Source organism: Sebastes fasciatus, chromosome 2 (genome assembly GCF_043250625.1).
Source record: "Sebastes fasciatus isolate fSebFas1 chromosome 2, fSebFas1.pri, whole genome shotgun sequence".
Classification (NCBI taxonomy): Eukaryota; Metazoa; Chordata; class Actinopteri; order Perciformes; family Sebastidae; genus Sebastes; species Sebastes fasciatus.
In genome coordinates, this window is record NC_133796.1 from 34,345,159 (window position 1) to 34,357,822 (window position 12,664).

At 40.0% G+C, this 12,664-nt stretch overlaps 1 protein-coding gene across 1 annotated transcript in view; it reads left to right on the top strand.

Annotated features, from left to right (window-relative positions):
* The window catches only part of itga11a (integrin, alpha 11a), a 68,365-nt gene that overhangs the window by 25,030 nt on the left and 30,671 nt on the right, over positions 1-12,664 (top strand). Inside the window, exons 3-11 of the mRNA XM_074621370.1 lie at positions 2,765-2,877; positions 3,389-3,480; positions 4,751-4,865; positions 5,009-5,136; positions 5,973-6,121; positions 6,210-6,354; positions 6,878-7,043; positions 8,789-8,859; positions 12,494-12,638. Of these exons, the coding sequence (XP_074477471.1) occupies positions 2,765-2,877; positions 3,389-3,480; positions 4,751-4,865; positions 5,009-5,136; positions 5,973-6,121; positions 6,210-6,354; positions 6,878-7,043; positions 8,789-8,859; positions 12,494-12,638 (1,124 nt within the window). The remainder of the gene's footprint in view (positions 1-2,764; positions 2,878-3,388; positions 3,481-4,750; positions 4,866-5,008; positions 5,137-5,972; positions 6,122-6,209; positions 6,355-6,877; positions 7,044-8,788; positions 8,860-12,493; positions 12,639-12,664) is intronic.

Genomic DNA, 12,664 nt, shown 5'->3' on the forward strand with positions numbered 1-12,664 from the left:
ACACCCATGTGAATAATGTAAATAAATATACCATTAAATGCACCAAAAAATATTATTAAAAATAAATGTAGGCATTAAGTAATTGATACAATATGAAATGAATTGATATTCTGTTTTAATTTGCTTCTTTATTTTAGGGATGCATCGATCTGACTTTTTCAGTACCGATAGCAATACCTGGGATTTGGCCAAAGCCCAGGTATCACTATCGAAAAAGTCGGATTGGTGCATCCCTATTAATGTCTACATTTATTTTGAATATTATTGTGGATATATTTAATGGCATATTTTTTGTGGAGTCATTTATTTATTTATTTATTCATTTTCGATTTTGACAGGTTCCATCCTCCATAACAAAAAACATACTGTGAGACAGTCTCATGTTGGGATGACATACTTGGTTCACTTTTAGGTCTCATGATTCTCCAGCACTGTGTTCAGTGTATTTCTTCAGTCACTGAATGCGTCCCTCATCATGTCAGCATAGTCATAAAATGTGATTGGAAAGTTGGAGCAAGAAGTGACAGTACACTTTAAATGGTAAATGGCTGCATTTATGTAGCACTTTTAGCCAAAGTGATTTACAATTTGCCTTTCATTCACCCATTCTCTGCCTTTTACAGAACAATTTAAATGTAACACTAAATTACAAAGTTCATGGCTGTGATTCTGTGATTATAAAAAACATTATAACGACTCCATTGTACCTATTTTATGTCTTATCTATTTTGGTAAAGATTAAATAATACAGCTGGAGTCTATTATGTGTGTTATTATTGCCGTCTTGTTCTCTGTATTACTTTAAATGATGATATTGTTGTATCTATTTAGGGTTTAACAGGTTTAATACTGTATATGGGTTGTACTTTATGTACAATAGGAAAAATTTCCCATCGAGATAGAGCTGAGGGCGTTCTTGCAGTGTCATGTTATCTGTTAACAACATATGTTAAAACCTGAGGCATTCGGACATTGAGTCTTGTGACTGTGAAAGTGTTGACATGTAGAAATAGTGAGGCATTTAATGTAAAAATATCACGTGATAAACAGACACACGTCACAAGACATATTGTGCAACCCTAAAGGACTTTCATGAAGATCGTCAATAATGAATAAAACAGTTTTCGTTTCGAACACGGAGAGTTTTCATCTCTGACATACATGTGAATTCTGGCTCCCTTTAAGGCCTTTATGCCCTCCGTCAGTCCTGAAGTAAACACGCCAGACTCCTTTATATTCTCCATCACATCAAGTCATCTAAAACCTTTTAGTGACATTTATAAGACCACACTGACCCCACACAGGAAACCCACTGGGAAGCATAGTGCAGGACTGACTCCTCACAAACACTACGTCATGTGAAGAGAATGTCCAGCACGACTCAACACACCGCTGTTTGAGGAAATCTAAATCCTATGATGGTCTATGACGATAAAATTCCTCTGATTTAACTTTATTCATCGGAAAGCCCTCATGAAATTAAATAGTTATTTATCAGAAAGCCCTCATGAAATTGAATAGTTATTTCCCTCACAGTTCCCAGTAAGAGGGGGGTTGGAGCTGATTCCAGCCTGAACAGACCAAAACATCATAAACCCATATTCCAGCACTAATTGCAAGACAGTTTGCGGGTGTTTTCTCATTTATATTCAAATGGTGCTTTCCTCCAACACACTTGTCACATATTCAGGTGTTCAAAGACTTTTTATACCTGCAAAACTAATGACATACCTCAGCTGTACTTTGTGTTTAACTCAACTCAACTTTACATATATAGCACCTTTCATTCAAACATGCAGCCCGAAGTGCTTCACATTCACACGCAAGATTAAAACAACACAGACAAAAGAAAATGCATGTAAATTGGCAAGACTGAAAATTACAACAACAATAAAATGTGGAAAACAAATACAAGTCAATAAAATAAACACCAAGGATACAATTAATATAAAACTTTAAAACTTAAGGCTATAACTCATTTGCAAATGTTAGCATGCTCACATGCTACACTGAGGGTGAACATGATAAACATTAAACCTGCTAGACATCAGCAATTTAGCATTGTCATTGTAATATGTAACTCAAAGCACAGCTGTGTGCCTATGTACAGCCTCACAGAGCTGTTAGTATGGCTGTAGATGCTTAGCCTTGTTCATTTACCCTTAGCCATGAGATTTTATCTCACTTTAACCAAGAAGATTTAGTTTCCTAACCTTAACCACCCTGTAACCATACTTTGGTTGGTACAGTAGGACATTGGAGGAATAAGAAACTGGCACACACATTGACACATTGACAGTAAAAATGGTGCAGATATGTACTATGCAATATATGTCACAAGATACCTGTGTTTCACCATATTTTTCTAATGCAAAATAAATTTCCCGTAGAGATATGGTTGAATCTTGAATATCTGGCTTGCAACTGGTTGTACTGGGTGAGACTGTGTGGAACTGTTTATGAGTGTGAAGTCTAGTGCTGCTGGACATGATTAAACATGCTTAGTTAACGTCCTTGGATAAATAAAGGTTTAACATCCTCTAGGTCAGCCCATGTGTTTTGCGTGGGTCACTTATGTTAACAGCCAGTCGTCTTCCCTCAGAGGATTAGATACCACACAAAGACTTACTCTTAGAGAAAACAAAATGAGTTGTCAATCTTGCTCCATCACTACTTAACTGTTTACAGACATTGTGTAAAGCACACCATAATATTGATTTCACATTTTCAGTAATGCTAACTTTTGGATTTTGTGTCTTTGCAGGTTATTAGTGGGCGCTCCGTATGAAATGAACGGCCTGTACCAGACAGGGGATGTTTATAAATGTTCACTGAGCAGACGAACCAATGGCAACGGTTGCTCCAAGCTCAACTTAGGTATAGTATCACAAAACACAACTCAATGTTTACCAGATAATCACAAGATACACCCAGTAATAGTGTCATTAAAGTACAACATCTGGATGCATGTGTATTCATGTATAAGTGTTTATATGTCTGCACACTTTTCTGCATGTGTCTCAGTAAACATCTCGGAGGCATGTGTGAGACACAAGTGTGGGTACCATACCAAACATTCCCCATTTTACTATTTTCTTAAATGGTTTGTGGACATTTCCACATGTGTGATATACCACACATCTCACCGCATGCTTCTTCATACCAGTTGCACATGTGTTGTGTTGGTTAGGAAGGCACATGAAGTTTTGTCAAGGAAACGTTTAGGTCTGAGGATGTAGACGCTGCTTTGGCTGCCCAGACAGCAATAACAAACCAAAGTCCCAGATGGTGGAACTTGTGTTTGGTCTCGGAAGGATAGTGCACGCATTTATGTATATATGAGTCTGTGCATCCAAGATCCTCTCAGTGAGATTCATTTTCCCTCAAGGAAGGATATCTCTGACCAATGTATCCGAGCGAAAGGACAAGATGAGGCTGGGGATGACGCTCGTATCGAACCCTAAAGACAACAGCTTTGTGGTGAGTTTAAACAGGACCTATTATGCTTTTATGCTATCTCCCTTTCCTTTAGTGAGTTATATAGTTTTTTTGTGCAATGTTACAAAGCCCAAATTCAACGCCATAGGGAGTTACACTCCCCCACAGAAACACTGCTCCTGAACTGCCTGAAACGCCTTGATTCAAGTCCTGCCTTCTCTTCTGTGATGGGGTGATGTCACAAAGTAACACATTTGCATAAAACCTGCCTATAGCACAGTGGTTATCAAACCGCGTGACTGGGGGGGAAATGTAATGCACAAATAATATTTTGATGTCTGGCTTTTTTTCACGGCGGAACAGTAAACAATGGTGTTCATTCAGACAGGTAGTCTGCAGTTTTAGAATGGACAGATATTTAGCGGTGGGAGATGAATAGAGACCAGTGTGTATTTTATGTCTGAAAACTCTGGCAGCTGACAGTATTAGACATAAATATATATAGAAGACCTTTAGAAACATTACATCTCAGTCACGTAAATAAAAAAAGTGGTTTGATCAAGTTTAATCCTCACCCTACAAACCTATTTAACAGAGTAGGACTAGCGACTGAATAAGAAACAACCATCATAGGAAAATGACAACTTATTTCTTCCCAAAACATTATTAGTTATATAATTAATATCATCCGAAGAAAAAGAACAGGTTATTATTATTTTAGGAAAGTTAATTTGCGTATTGTGTAAAACAAAAAGGGGGGAATGACGGAAAAAGTTTGAGAATCACTGCTATAGCAGCTAGTTTGGTACGTCCTCAAACAAAGGTAGTTAGAGCGGAGCTGGAGCAGAGTCCGAAGAGTTTGCTTCGACTAACCGATCTAAACAGAGTGGGCCAGCTGACCAATCAGATCAAACTGGGCTTTTCAGGAGGGGTGGCAGGAGCTCAAACAGAGCGTTTCAGACAGAGGAGCGTTTTTTTAAAACATTAGAGCATGTTAACATGTTCTAATACAAACCCAAAATACAAGTACGAACCTGAAAATGACCATAATAGGTCCTCTTTAAGACGCATTGGATTTATCATCTATAACATACAGTAATGGTCTGTTGCTGCAGAACTTTTTGAGTAAGAACACGTTTAATAAAATAGCCATCGTCGAAATGGAAAAAAATCCCACAAGATTGTCTTTTGATTACACGGTTGTCATACTGCTCTCTCCCTACGGAAGTTCTCTGAGAGCATGAACCTAACTTTCTGTAATATGCTGAGGTCGATAATGTTGCTTGTGTGAATGCTTTCTTTTCTGTTTCAGGCCTGCGGGCCGCTCTGGTCCTACGAGTGTGGCAGCTCTTACTACAGCACTGGAATATGCTCCAGAGTCAATGCGAGCTTCAAGTTCTCCAGAACCATCGCGCCTGCCTTTCAGAGTAAGCCTTAAAGTATATTTCCCATTTGACAAACATTCAGGGAGAGTTCTTCGTCACAGCAGGGGATTATTTCCTCATTTATGAACATCTGTTTTCTCCATGTGTTCTCTCGTGATTAAGTCCCATCTTTAAATGTTTTCCAGGATGTGAGACCTATATGGACATAGTGATCGTTCTGGATGGCTCAAACTCCATCTACCCCTGGTATGAAGTGCAGGCTTTTCTCATCAACATTCTTCAGAAGTTCTATATTGGACCAGGTCAAATACAGGTGTGTAAGGTGTACTAAAAGAAGATATTGGTAATGGTCATGTTGGATAAATTCAAATACTGGATTTATTCAAAAGTCTTTTCTTTATCTCAGGTTTATTGTGCCTGTGATATGTTCATGAAAGCTTGTTTTTTCAGCCGGTTAGACTGAGGGTGTTATCAGTGGTAATAAGCCTCATAGATGTGTGTCAGAAGGGGCCTGCTGCACGCACTAGTAGGTTTTATCATCGATTCACATGGGAGATCACCAAAAGAAGGAATAAAAGAAGATGACAGCGACATCTAGCGACCGTAGTAATTCTGACAGGAAACGTAGTTGTTTGTGTTCCCAAGCATTAAGTTTCACTTTCATTTTCAAACGTAGTTATTTTAAGCCAAAACACTATGTTTTGTTCCTAAACTTAACCAAGTGGTTTTGTTGCCTAAACCTAAACTAGCTGTTTTGTTTGTTTCATTCAACATGTTGGAACTAGTGCTGTCAAAATGAACGCGATAATTATGCGTAAACGCATTTGCGATTAATTGCGATTAACTATGGACAATCATGCGATTAATCCTGATTAATTATTTGAATCGATTGACAACCCTAGCTAGAACGTGTTGCGTTTAAGTTTCGCTTTCACTTAGTAGGCGTAGTAGGCCCCTACTGACCCACATCTATGACGCTTATAACGACTGATGACGCACATTTAATGAGCTGATAACAGTCAAATCGGGTGTTTTTTTTGTAGGCTACGATGCCGGGAGAAAATATTTAAGCATTACTGTAGTTCACTGCAAGAAGACGAAGCTCTTATTAATTGTGACGGATCATTGTCATTGTGTTTCTTTGGACAGGTTGGAGTTGTTCAGTATGGTGAGAAGGTGGTCCATGAATTCAAACTCAGCGACTACAAATCTGTCGAGGAAGTGGTGAAGAGAGCGCGCAGCATCGACCAGCGAGGTGGAGAGGAGACCAACACAGCTCTGGGCATCAACGTAGCACGGTACAGTTTGTACAAATGAGCAGCACTGCTTCACCACTCCTGTATTCTGTGATTTATTTTACTGAACCTATCCAACATGTTGTCACAGCTCACAAGCTTTCAAACAAGGAGGTCGGCGCGGTGCCAAGAAGGTGATGATAGTGATAACTGACGGAGAGTCGCATGACAGCCCGGATCTCCAGCAAGCCATCGAGGACAGTGAGAAGGATGGCATCACCCGCTATGCCATCGCTGTGAGTCTGCTAGGCCTATTATTTACCTGGGTTGGATGGCTTACACTTTATGAGCTTTAACTTAGTTTTCTCATGGCTGATAAATTTCCACTGCAGCATTAAAACATCATAAACATTAATGAAGTGACCTCATGGAGTTCAATGAAAAATGCAGGCAAAAACACTTGAGCCCCCTGGAGAGTTTCAAGTACTGTATAAGCATACTGGAAGTGCAGTTAAAGGTGTAAATGATCTCCTCCAAACCACACGCTTCTTTGGTTTGTGCCACTGCAGCTTATAGCACACTTGATCCCATCCAGGGGTTTAGCTGGGCATCTGAGTAAAAACTCTGAAGTCATTTGGTTGAAAACCAACTGGAATTGGTGACAGCGCTGGCATTGGTGTAGAAAACCAAAATCCTCTGAAACCTTCTCAAAGAGTGCTAATGTTAACCTGTTATAGGGCTATTCAAATGTGACAGATTAATTCAATTGACACTCAACTACTTTGTGCACGTACTGATAGATTGATCTTATCTTCACAGGTCCTCGGCTACTACAACCGTCGTGGAATCAACCCTGAGGCCTTCCTCAACGAGATCAAGTACATCGCCAGCGACCCCGACGACAAACACTTCTTCAATGTGACAGATGAGTCGGCGCTGAAGGATATTGTGGACGCACTTGGAGAACGCATCTTCAGTTTGGAAGGTTTTGCAAGGAATTCATTAGAACCACATTACATTACATTAGTCAGACACTTTTGTTCAAAGCAACTCATAATAAGTGCATTCACAAAACAACTAAGAGCGCTTTCACAAGCTAACATTCAGTCTGTTTTAATCAAACTCCGGTGCGGTTCGTTTGGGCGGTTGTGAACGCAGTATTTGTACTCTGGTGCGGACCAAAACAACTGGTCCGAGACCGCTTGTTAGAGGTGGTCTCTGATAATTTCCAAGCGAACCAAAACGCAGGCTACCTGTGTGGGCATTTATTGAGATGGACACAGGTAAACTACAGGTTAACATGAGTGGGAGAGGACGAACCTGGACTTTTGCAGAAGTCTGTTGTTTGCTTGACATCTCGGCAGCAGAGAACATACAGAAAATGCTAAATAAAGTCCACAAAATAGTGCAGTTTATAAAGTCATTTGAGATAAACTGGAGGAGAAGGGATTTGCGCGCAAAGCAGATCAGTGCCGAGGAGTCAAAGTGGAAACAATTCCACAGCAATATATCAAAGTCTGAGATTCCCTGCACCGAAGTGGCAGCTCTCGAGACGAAAAAGATAAATTTGCTCCTTCGTACACTCCCCTCAGCAACTTTTTTTCGTTTGGTCCGCTTCAATTTGTGCATTGTGAAACCAAACCAGACTAAATAGAAAACAAACCAAAGCATAAATTTCACTCTGATTCAGACTAGCCAAACGGACTAAGGCTTGTGAAAGTGCCCTAAAACAACTAAAAGTGTGTTCAGTGCTACAGTGCAAGTTCTTAGGACTATACAGCAAAGAAACCACTTAGTAATGTACTGCTACATTTGTATGAGCATCTGTTAACTCAGTCTTTGTTGATTTTCATATTTATCAGAAGTAGAATCACCTTTTTTGGTCAGGTATATGTACACAAACTATACCAGGAATTTGACCCAGGCTATTTTGATGTCATTGTACTTACACAGAAATAGAAATACAGCTAAACACAAGGACAACAAAGCTGTATACTACACCTACATATAATTATAATAATAATAATATAAGTATATATATATATATAAACAATACAACAAGAAACAACAACATACACTGTCTATAAGTCAGCAACACAAAAATAATACTGTAGTGAAATGGTGCAGAGTGCAAATATGCTGGAATAAATATTCAATATTGAAATATTGAATATTTATCTTTATCTTTAACCAAAGGACACGGTGGTTCTCTTTGGAATGATATAAACTTAGATAAACCTTAGATACAGTCAAAAACCCATGGTGGTGGTCACTAGCCAATTAATGGATCAGTCAATTTGACAGAAAAATGCTGTACGACAATTCTAATAATAGGTTTTAAAGTTATTTATCAAGCGGAAATGCCAAATATTGGATGGTTCTAGCTTCTCAAATATGATGATTATCTGCTTTTCTATGATTGTAAATTGAATATTTTTGGTTTTGGACTGTTGGTTTGATAAAATAAGCAATTTGAAGATGTCACCTTGGCCTGTGAGAAATTGTGATGGTAATTTTTAAAAAGAAGAGATTAATCAGTCATAAAAGTAATCATCCATAGCAGTGGTAATCCTCTCTAACTAATACTGATAAAATATCTCTTATATGTGAAAAGTCCACATAGAGACTCCAATCCCACGGCTCTTCTAAGGCTTTGATTGCGGTTGGTAGCTTAAATTTCTTTGCTGCTGCAGCGGTTCAAGCCAGTAAAAGAGTGACTTGTTTACACAGGAACCAGTAAGAACGGGACAGCGTTTGGCCTCCAGATGTCTCAGGCTGGATTTTCCGCCCACAACGTCGAGGTGAGTCTGACTCCTGCTACCCCGTCGCCTCATATCATCTGTCAACATGTACAACAGCACACACTGTCTCAATTTCTGGCGCATCATAACTCCTCCCCACAACCTGCCATTTATCACTTTCCAGTCCCCCCCTGAGGTGCCTGCTGTGTGGCCCCAGAGGTTTAGGTCATCCTGATTTAGGAGCCCCTGAAAGGAGAAACAGGCCTTTTTCCACTTCAACCGTGCAGCGACGGGTAATAAGACACCACTTGTTCCCCAGGGAAGAGGCTGAGACGGGATTGAGACCGTTCTGCTGCAGATCGGGTCGTTTTCCGCTTATTTCACCGAGAGGTTTTTGATTGTATCTGAGAGCAGATAGCTGCAGGTGTGCTGGCTTTGAGGGTGACACAGCTGGAAGAGGGAGATAAGACACATCTCCTCTACTGTACCTGCTGTTCAGGTCATTGATTTTCATTCTTTCCTTTCTGGCTCTATCCAGACTGTTTGCCAATGAAACTGCTTTGATTTTCCAGTTCTCCTTCACAGTGTGATTCGTCAAGGGAGGAATAAGTATATCCCATTAATGATGAAAAATAAATATATAGCACATTTTGCAGCTGGGCGGCAGGAATTGCTGGAAAGTCTCTCCACAAGGCCAGATTCCAGAGATGCTCGACAACACCAACCTGAGTGTTGAGAGTAGGATAACTCATTGGAAAGAATGTCGGGCCTTTAAAGAAGAAAAACAGTCCTGAAAGCCCAGATGGTTTTGCTGAATGTGACATGTGCCAACTCCGAAGGCTGCTTATGTCATATGCTATCTATATAGACGTTTCTTGCATCTGCATACACGGCAGTTTCTCTGTCCGCTGTTTGTTTTGTGAACTAAACAATGCTGAAAAATAATATCGCAAGGCTCCGTGCTTATTTGCAAAACTGATTCTTGTATTTACCACAATAAGAATATACTGTACATCACTTGTTTGTTAAGCTGGTATGAAGTGTATATATCCTCTATACACTTTTGTATGTTTATGTACAACCACAAATCTGGCTGAGCCAAAGCGAGGCTCACGGCCGTACATGCAACAGCAGCAGAAATAGGTCACTGGTTTATACTGCAAGGTTGAACTGTTTTGGGGTTTCGTTCATTTACCATGGAAACCATTTTTGACCAAAAACAGACGACCACATTGGCGTAAAGCTGCTGTCAGTGAGTGACGCAGTGCGAGCGTGGTGAGCACACAATTCCATCTTTCAGGAAGGAATCGCCTTCCAGCATAATATGCTCAAACGCTGGAAAATGTGTTGTCGGCATATTGTATACGGCAAGAAAAAAAAACCTGAGCTCATTAAGCAGAGGAACCCTATAATTACAGTGCCAACAGTGATACAGAGTAGGGTGAACCATGGATGATAGAAAATCCCTCCTCGCGTCTGCAGCTAATTGCACTCCCCGGTTTGTTTCCTTTGTTGAATGACGATTTAAAATACACACTAATCAAGATTTAGCAGTGATGTGATAATGGACTTTAAAGCAGACTTACTTTCTTTGCACCCTGTGGTTTGTGATTTTGTGAAAATGTTGTGCTGAAGCTTTTGTGTTAGCTGGGGAGGGTTGATATTGTATCTCAAAGGGGGAAAAGGATTCTCAATGTTCAACACAGCTGGGCAAATGGAGGAAACCAAAGCTATGTGCTTATTGTGAAATTAAATATATTTTTTTTATGTTCTTCATAATCTATCAAAGACTAAAAGGTCAGGTACACTGTTTCTTCACATTGAAATGGACCGGCATGCTGCTGTATACCGTTTCAACAGAATTGCATTGTTATTGGTTCCATGTTTACTTCTTGTCAGCTGATGTCATTCACATACACTGCAACAGGAAATAAACTGGGACACATTTAGAAAGTTTACGTTTACAACTGTGAAATGGTCTTTAGACCTGAACTGAAGCCGTTATATTGCTGTCTTCATAGCCACCAGACCAGACTCCATTCACAAAAACAGTCATTTTACCTCGAGGAACACAGGAGTTGCTGGTCTACCGCTGCATCGATCGGTTAGTTTGTTTAATTATGTGACTTTCGGATCCGAAATAACGTGGCGTCCACACAGCAGTGCATTGCTCTCCTGTCTGCTTCTCCAAACTGGGAGCATGCCGACTGCCATCTAAGTTACTTTATGTAATGTTAATACACTGACTATAAGGATGTATATATACTTTATATGTAGCAGCATCATCATGTAGAAACCTACAGGTCACGTGGAAAAAAAGCTTTTAGAAGGGCTTGAAGGGAAAACAGCATTTTGATGCTAAATTATACATAGTTTGATCAAAATTTTAATGTTCACATTTGAACACATAAGGAACACCACTGGGAAGCTACAGAATGATATAAAAACCTCTAATGCAGTAGCTGATGGGAAGTAAACTTGGACCAAAGCTGTTGCTTTAGCAACAGAATAGCAATGAAAAGGTCAGTAGAAGAAGAAAGTCAGATTTGTCCAGTATGAAAATTTGTATCATTTAGTTTTTTACTGCCCTTTGTAGTGGGAATTTCATGCTCTTTTAGCGACATCAAGGAAGTCAGTTGATGGAGATGGATGGCTCACATCATCTGAAATTACTGTCTGGAAACAGAGACCTTCAAATTGGCAACTTATTTAGTGAATGCATGGAAGAAAATCTTGTATCAGATCATTAAACTTGTTGATCATGTGGACTGATTCACAGCCGGTAGTTGTTCTCTGTTGCACTGTAAATATTGATGTTTTATATAGGGCTGGGTATTGGAACTCAATTCCTTTAAGGTATCGACCGAAATAACCCAGTACCAAGTAGTATCAAAACCCAGATATAGGAAAAAATGACTATTTGTATGGTTTTGCTCGCAGCCAATCCCCGCAAGCAGCACCTACAACCCAAGTTGAGCGCGGTGTAGTTGACGGAGTTCGCAGTTCAGCATGCCGAGATGCCACCAAAATGTTTGAAAGTATGGCTATACTAAATGTTTATGGCGTCTGATAAAAATAAATCTGGTGGTGGCGGTATTTTACGCAGCTGAATGCTTCCATTCACATAATGGGTATCAAATAAAGTAGAGAAAAACTGTATTAAATTAAGTGCTGCAGTATCACTATAAGAGTTCTGGTATTGGTACTGGCATTGTAATTTTTTTTAAACGATACCCAGCCCTAGTCTTATAATCCCATGAGGGATGGGCCATGAGATGACAGGACATTTATGATAATATTCAGTTGATTCATTCACCTTAAAGTGGGCTAGAGATTGGTTTCTACATCCCTCAACATGTTCTTGCTGTAGCAACATCTGCATGGAAGTGATCTGATGTACTGTCGGGAGAGAGAAAGTGGACGGATACATTTAATTATATTTCCTACATATTATTTTAAAGTAATCCATAGTGAGAACCTCCCCTGTGTTTATCACTGTTACCAAGATTACGTTTCACCACACCATCATTAATCTGACTGAAACTAAGGTGAGCCAAACACACAGGCTGTGCTCCCAAATGGTGGTCACACTTTAAGTGCATCGTCATCATCGTATACAGTAATTACCAGGTTGCGTGCGTGTGCAGCTCTATTACTCTGCTGTTTTGAAGTTAACGATGCCCCCCCACTGCAGGATGGGATTCTGGTTGGTGCAGTCGGTGCTTACGACTGGAACGGAGCTGTGCTGAAGGAAACCCGACAGGGGAAGGTGGTCCCACCCAAGAGTTCCTACACAGAGGAGTTCCCTGAAGAGCTCAAAAACCACGGGGCCTACTTGGGTGAGTAACACCCTAGAAGTGATTTT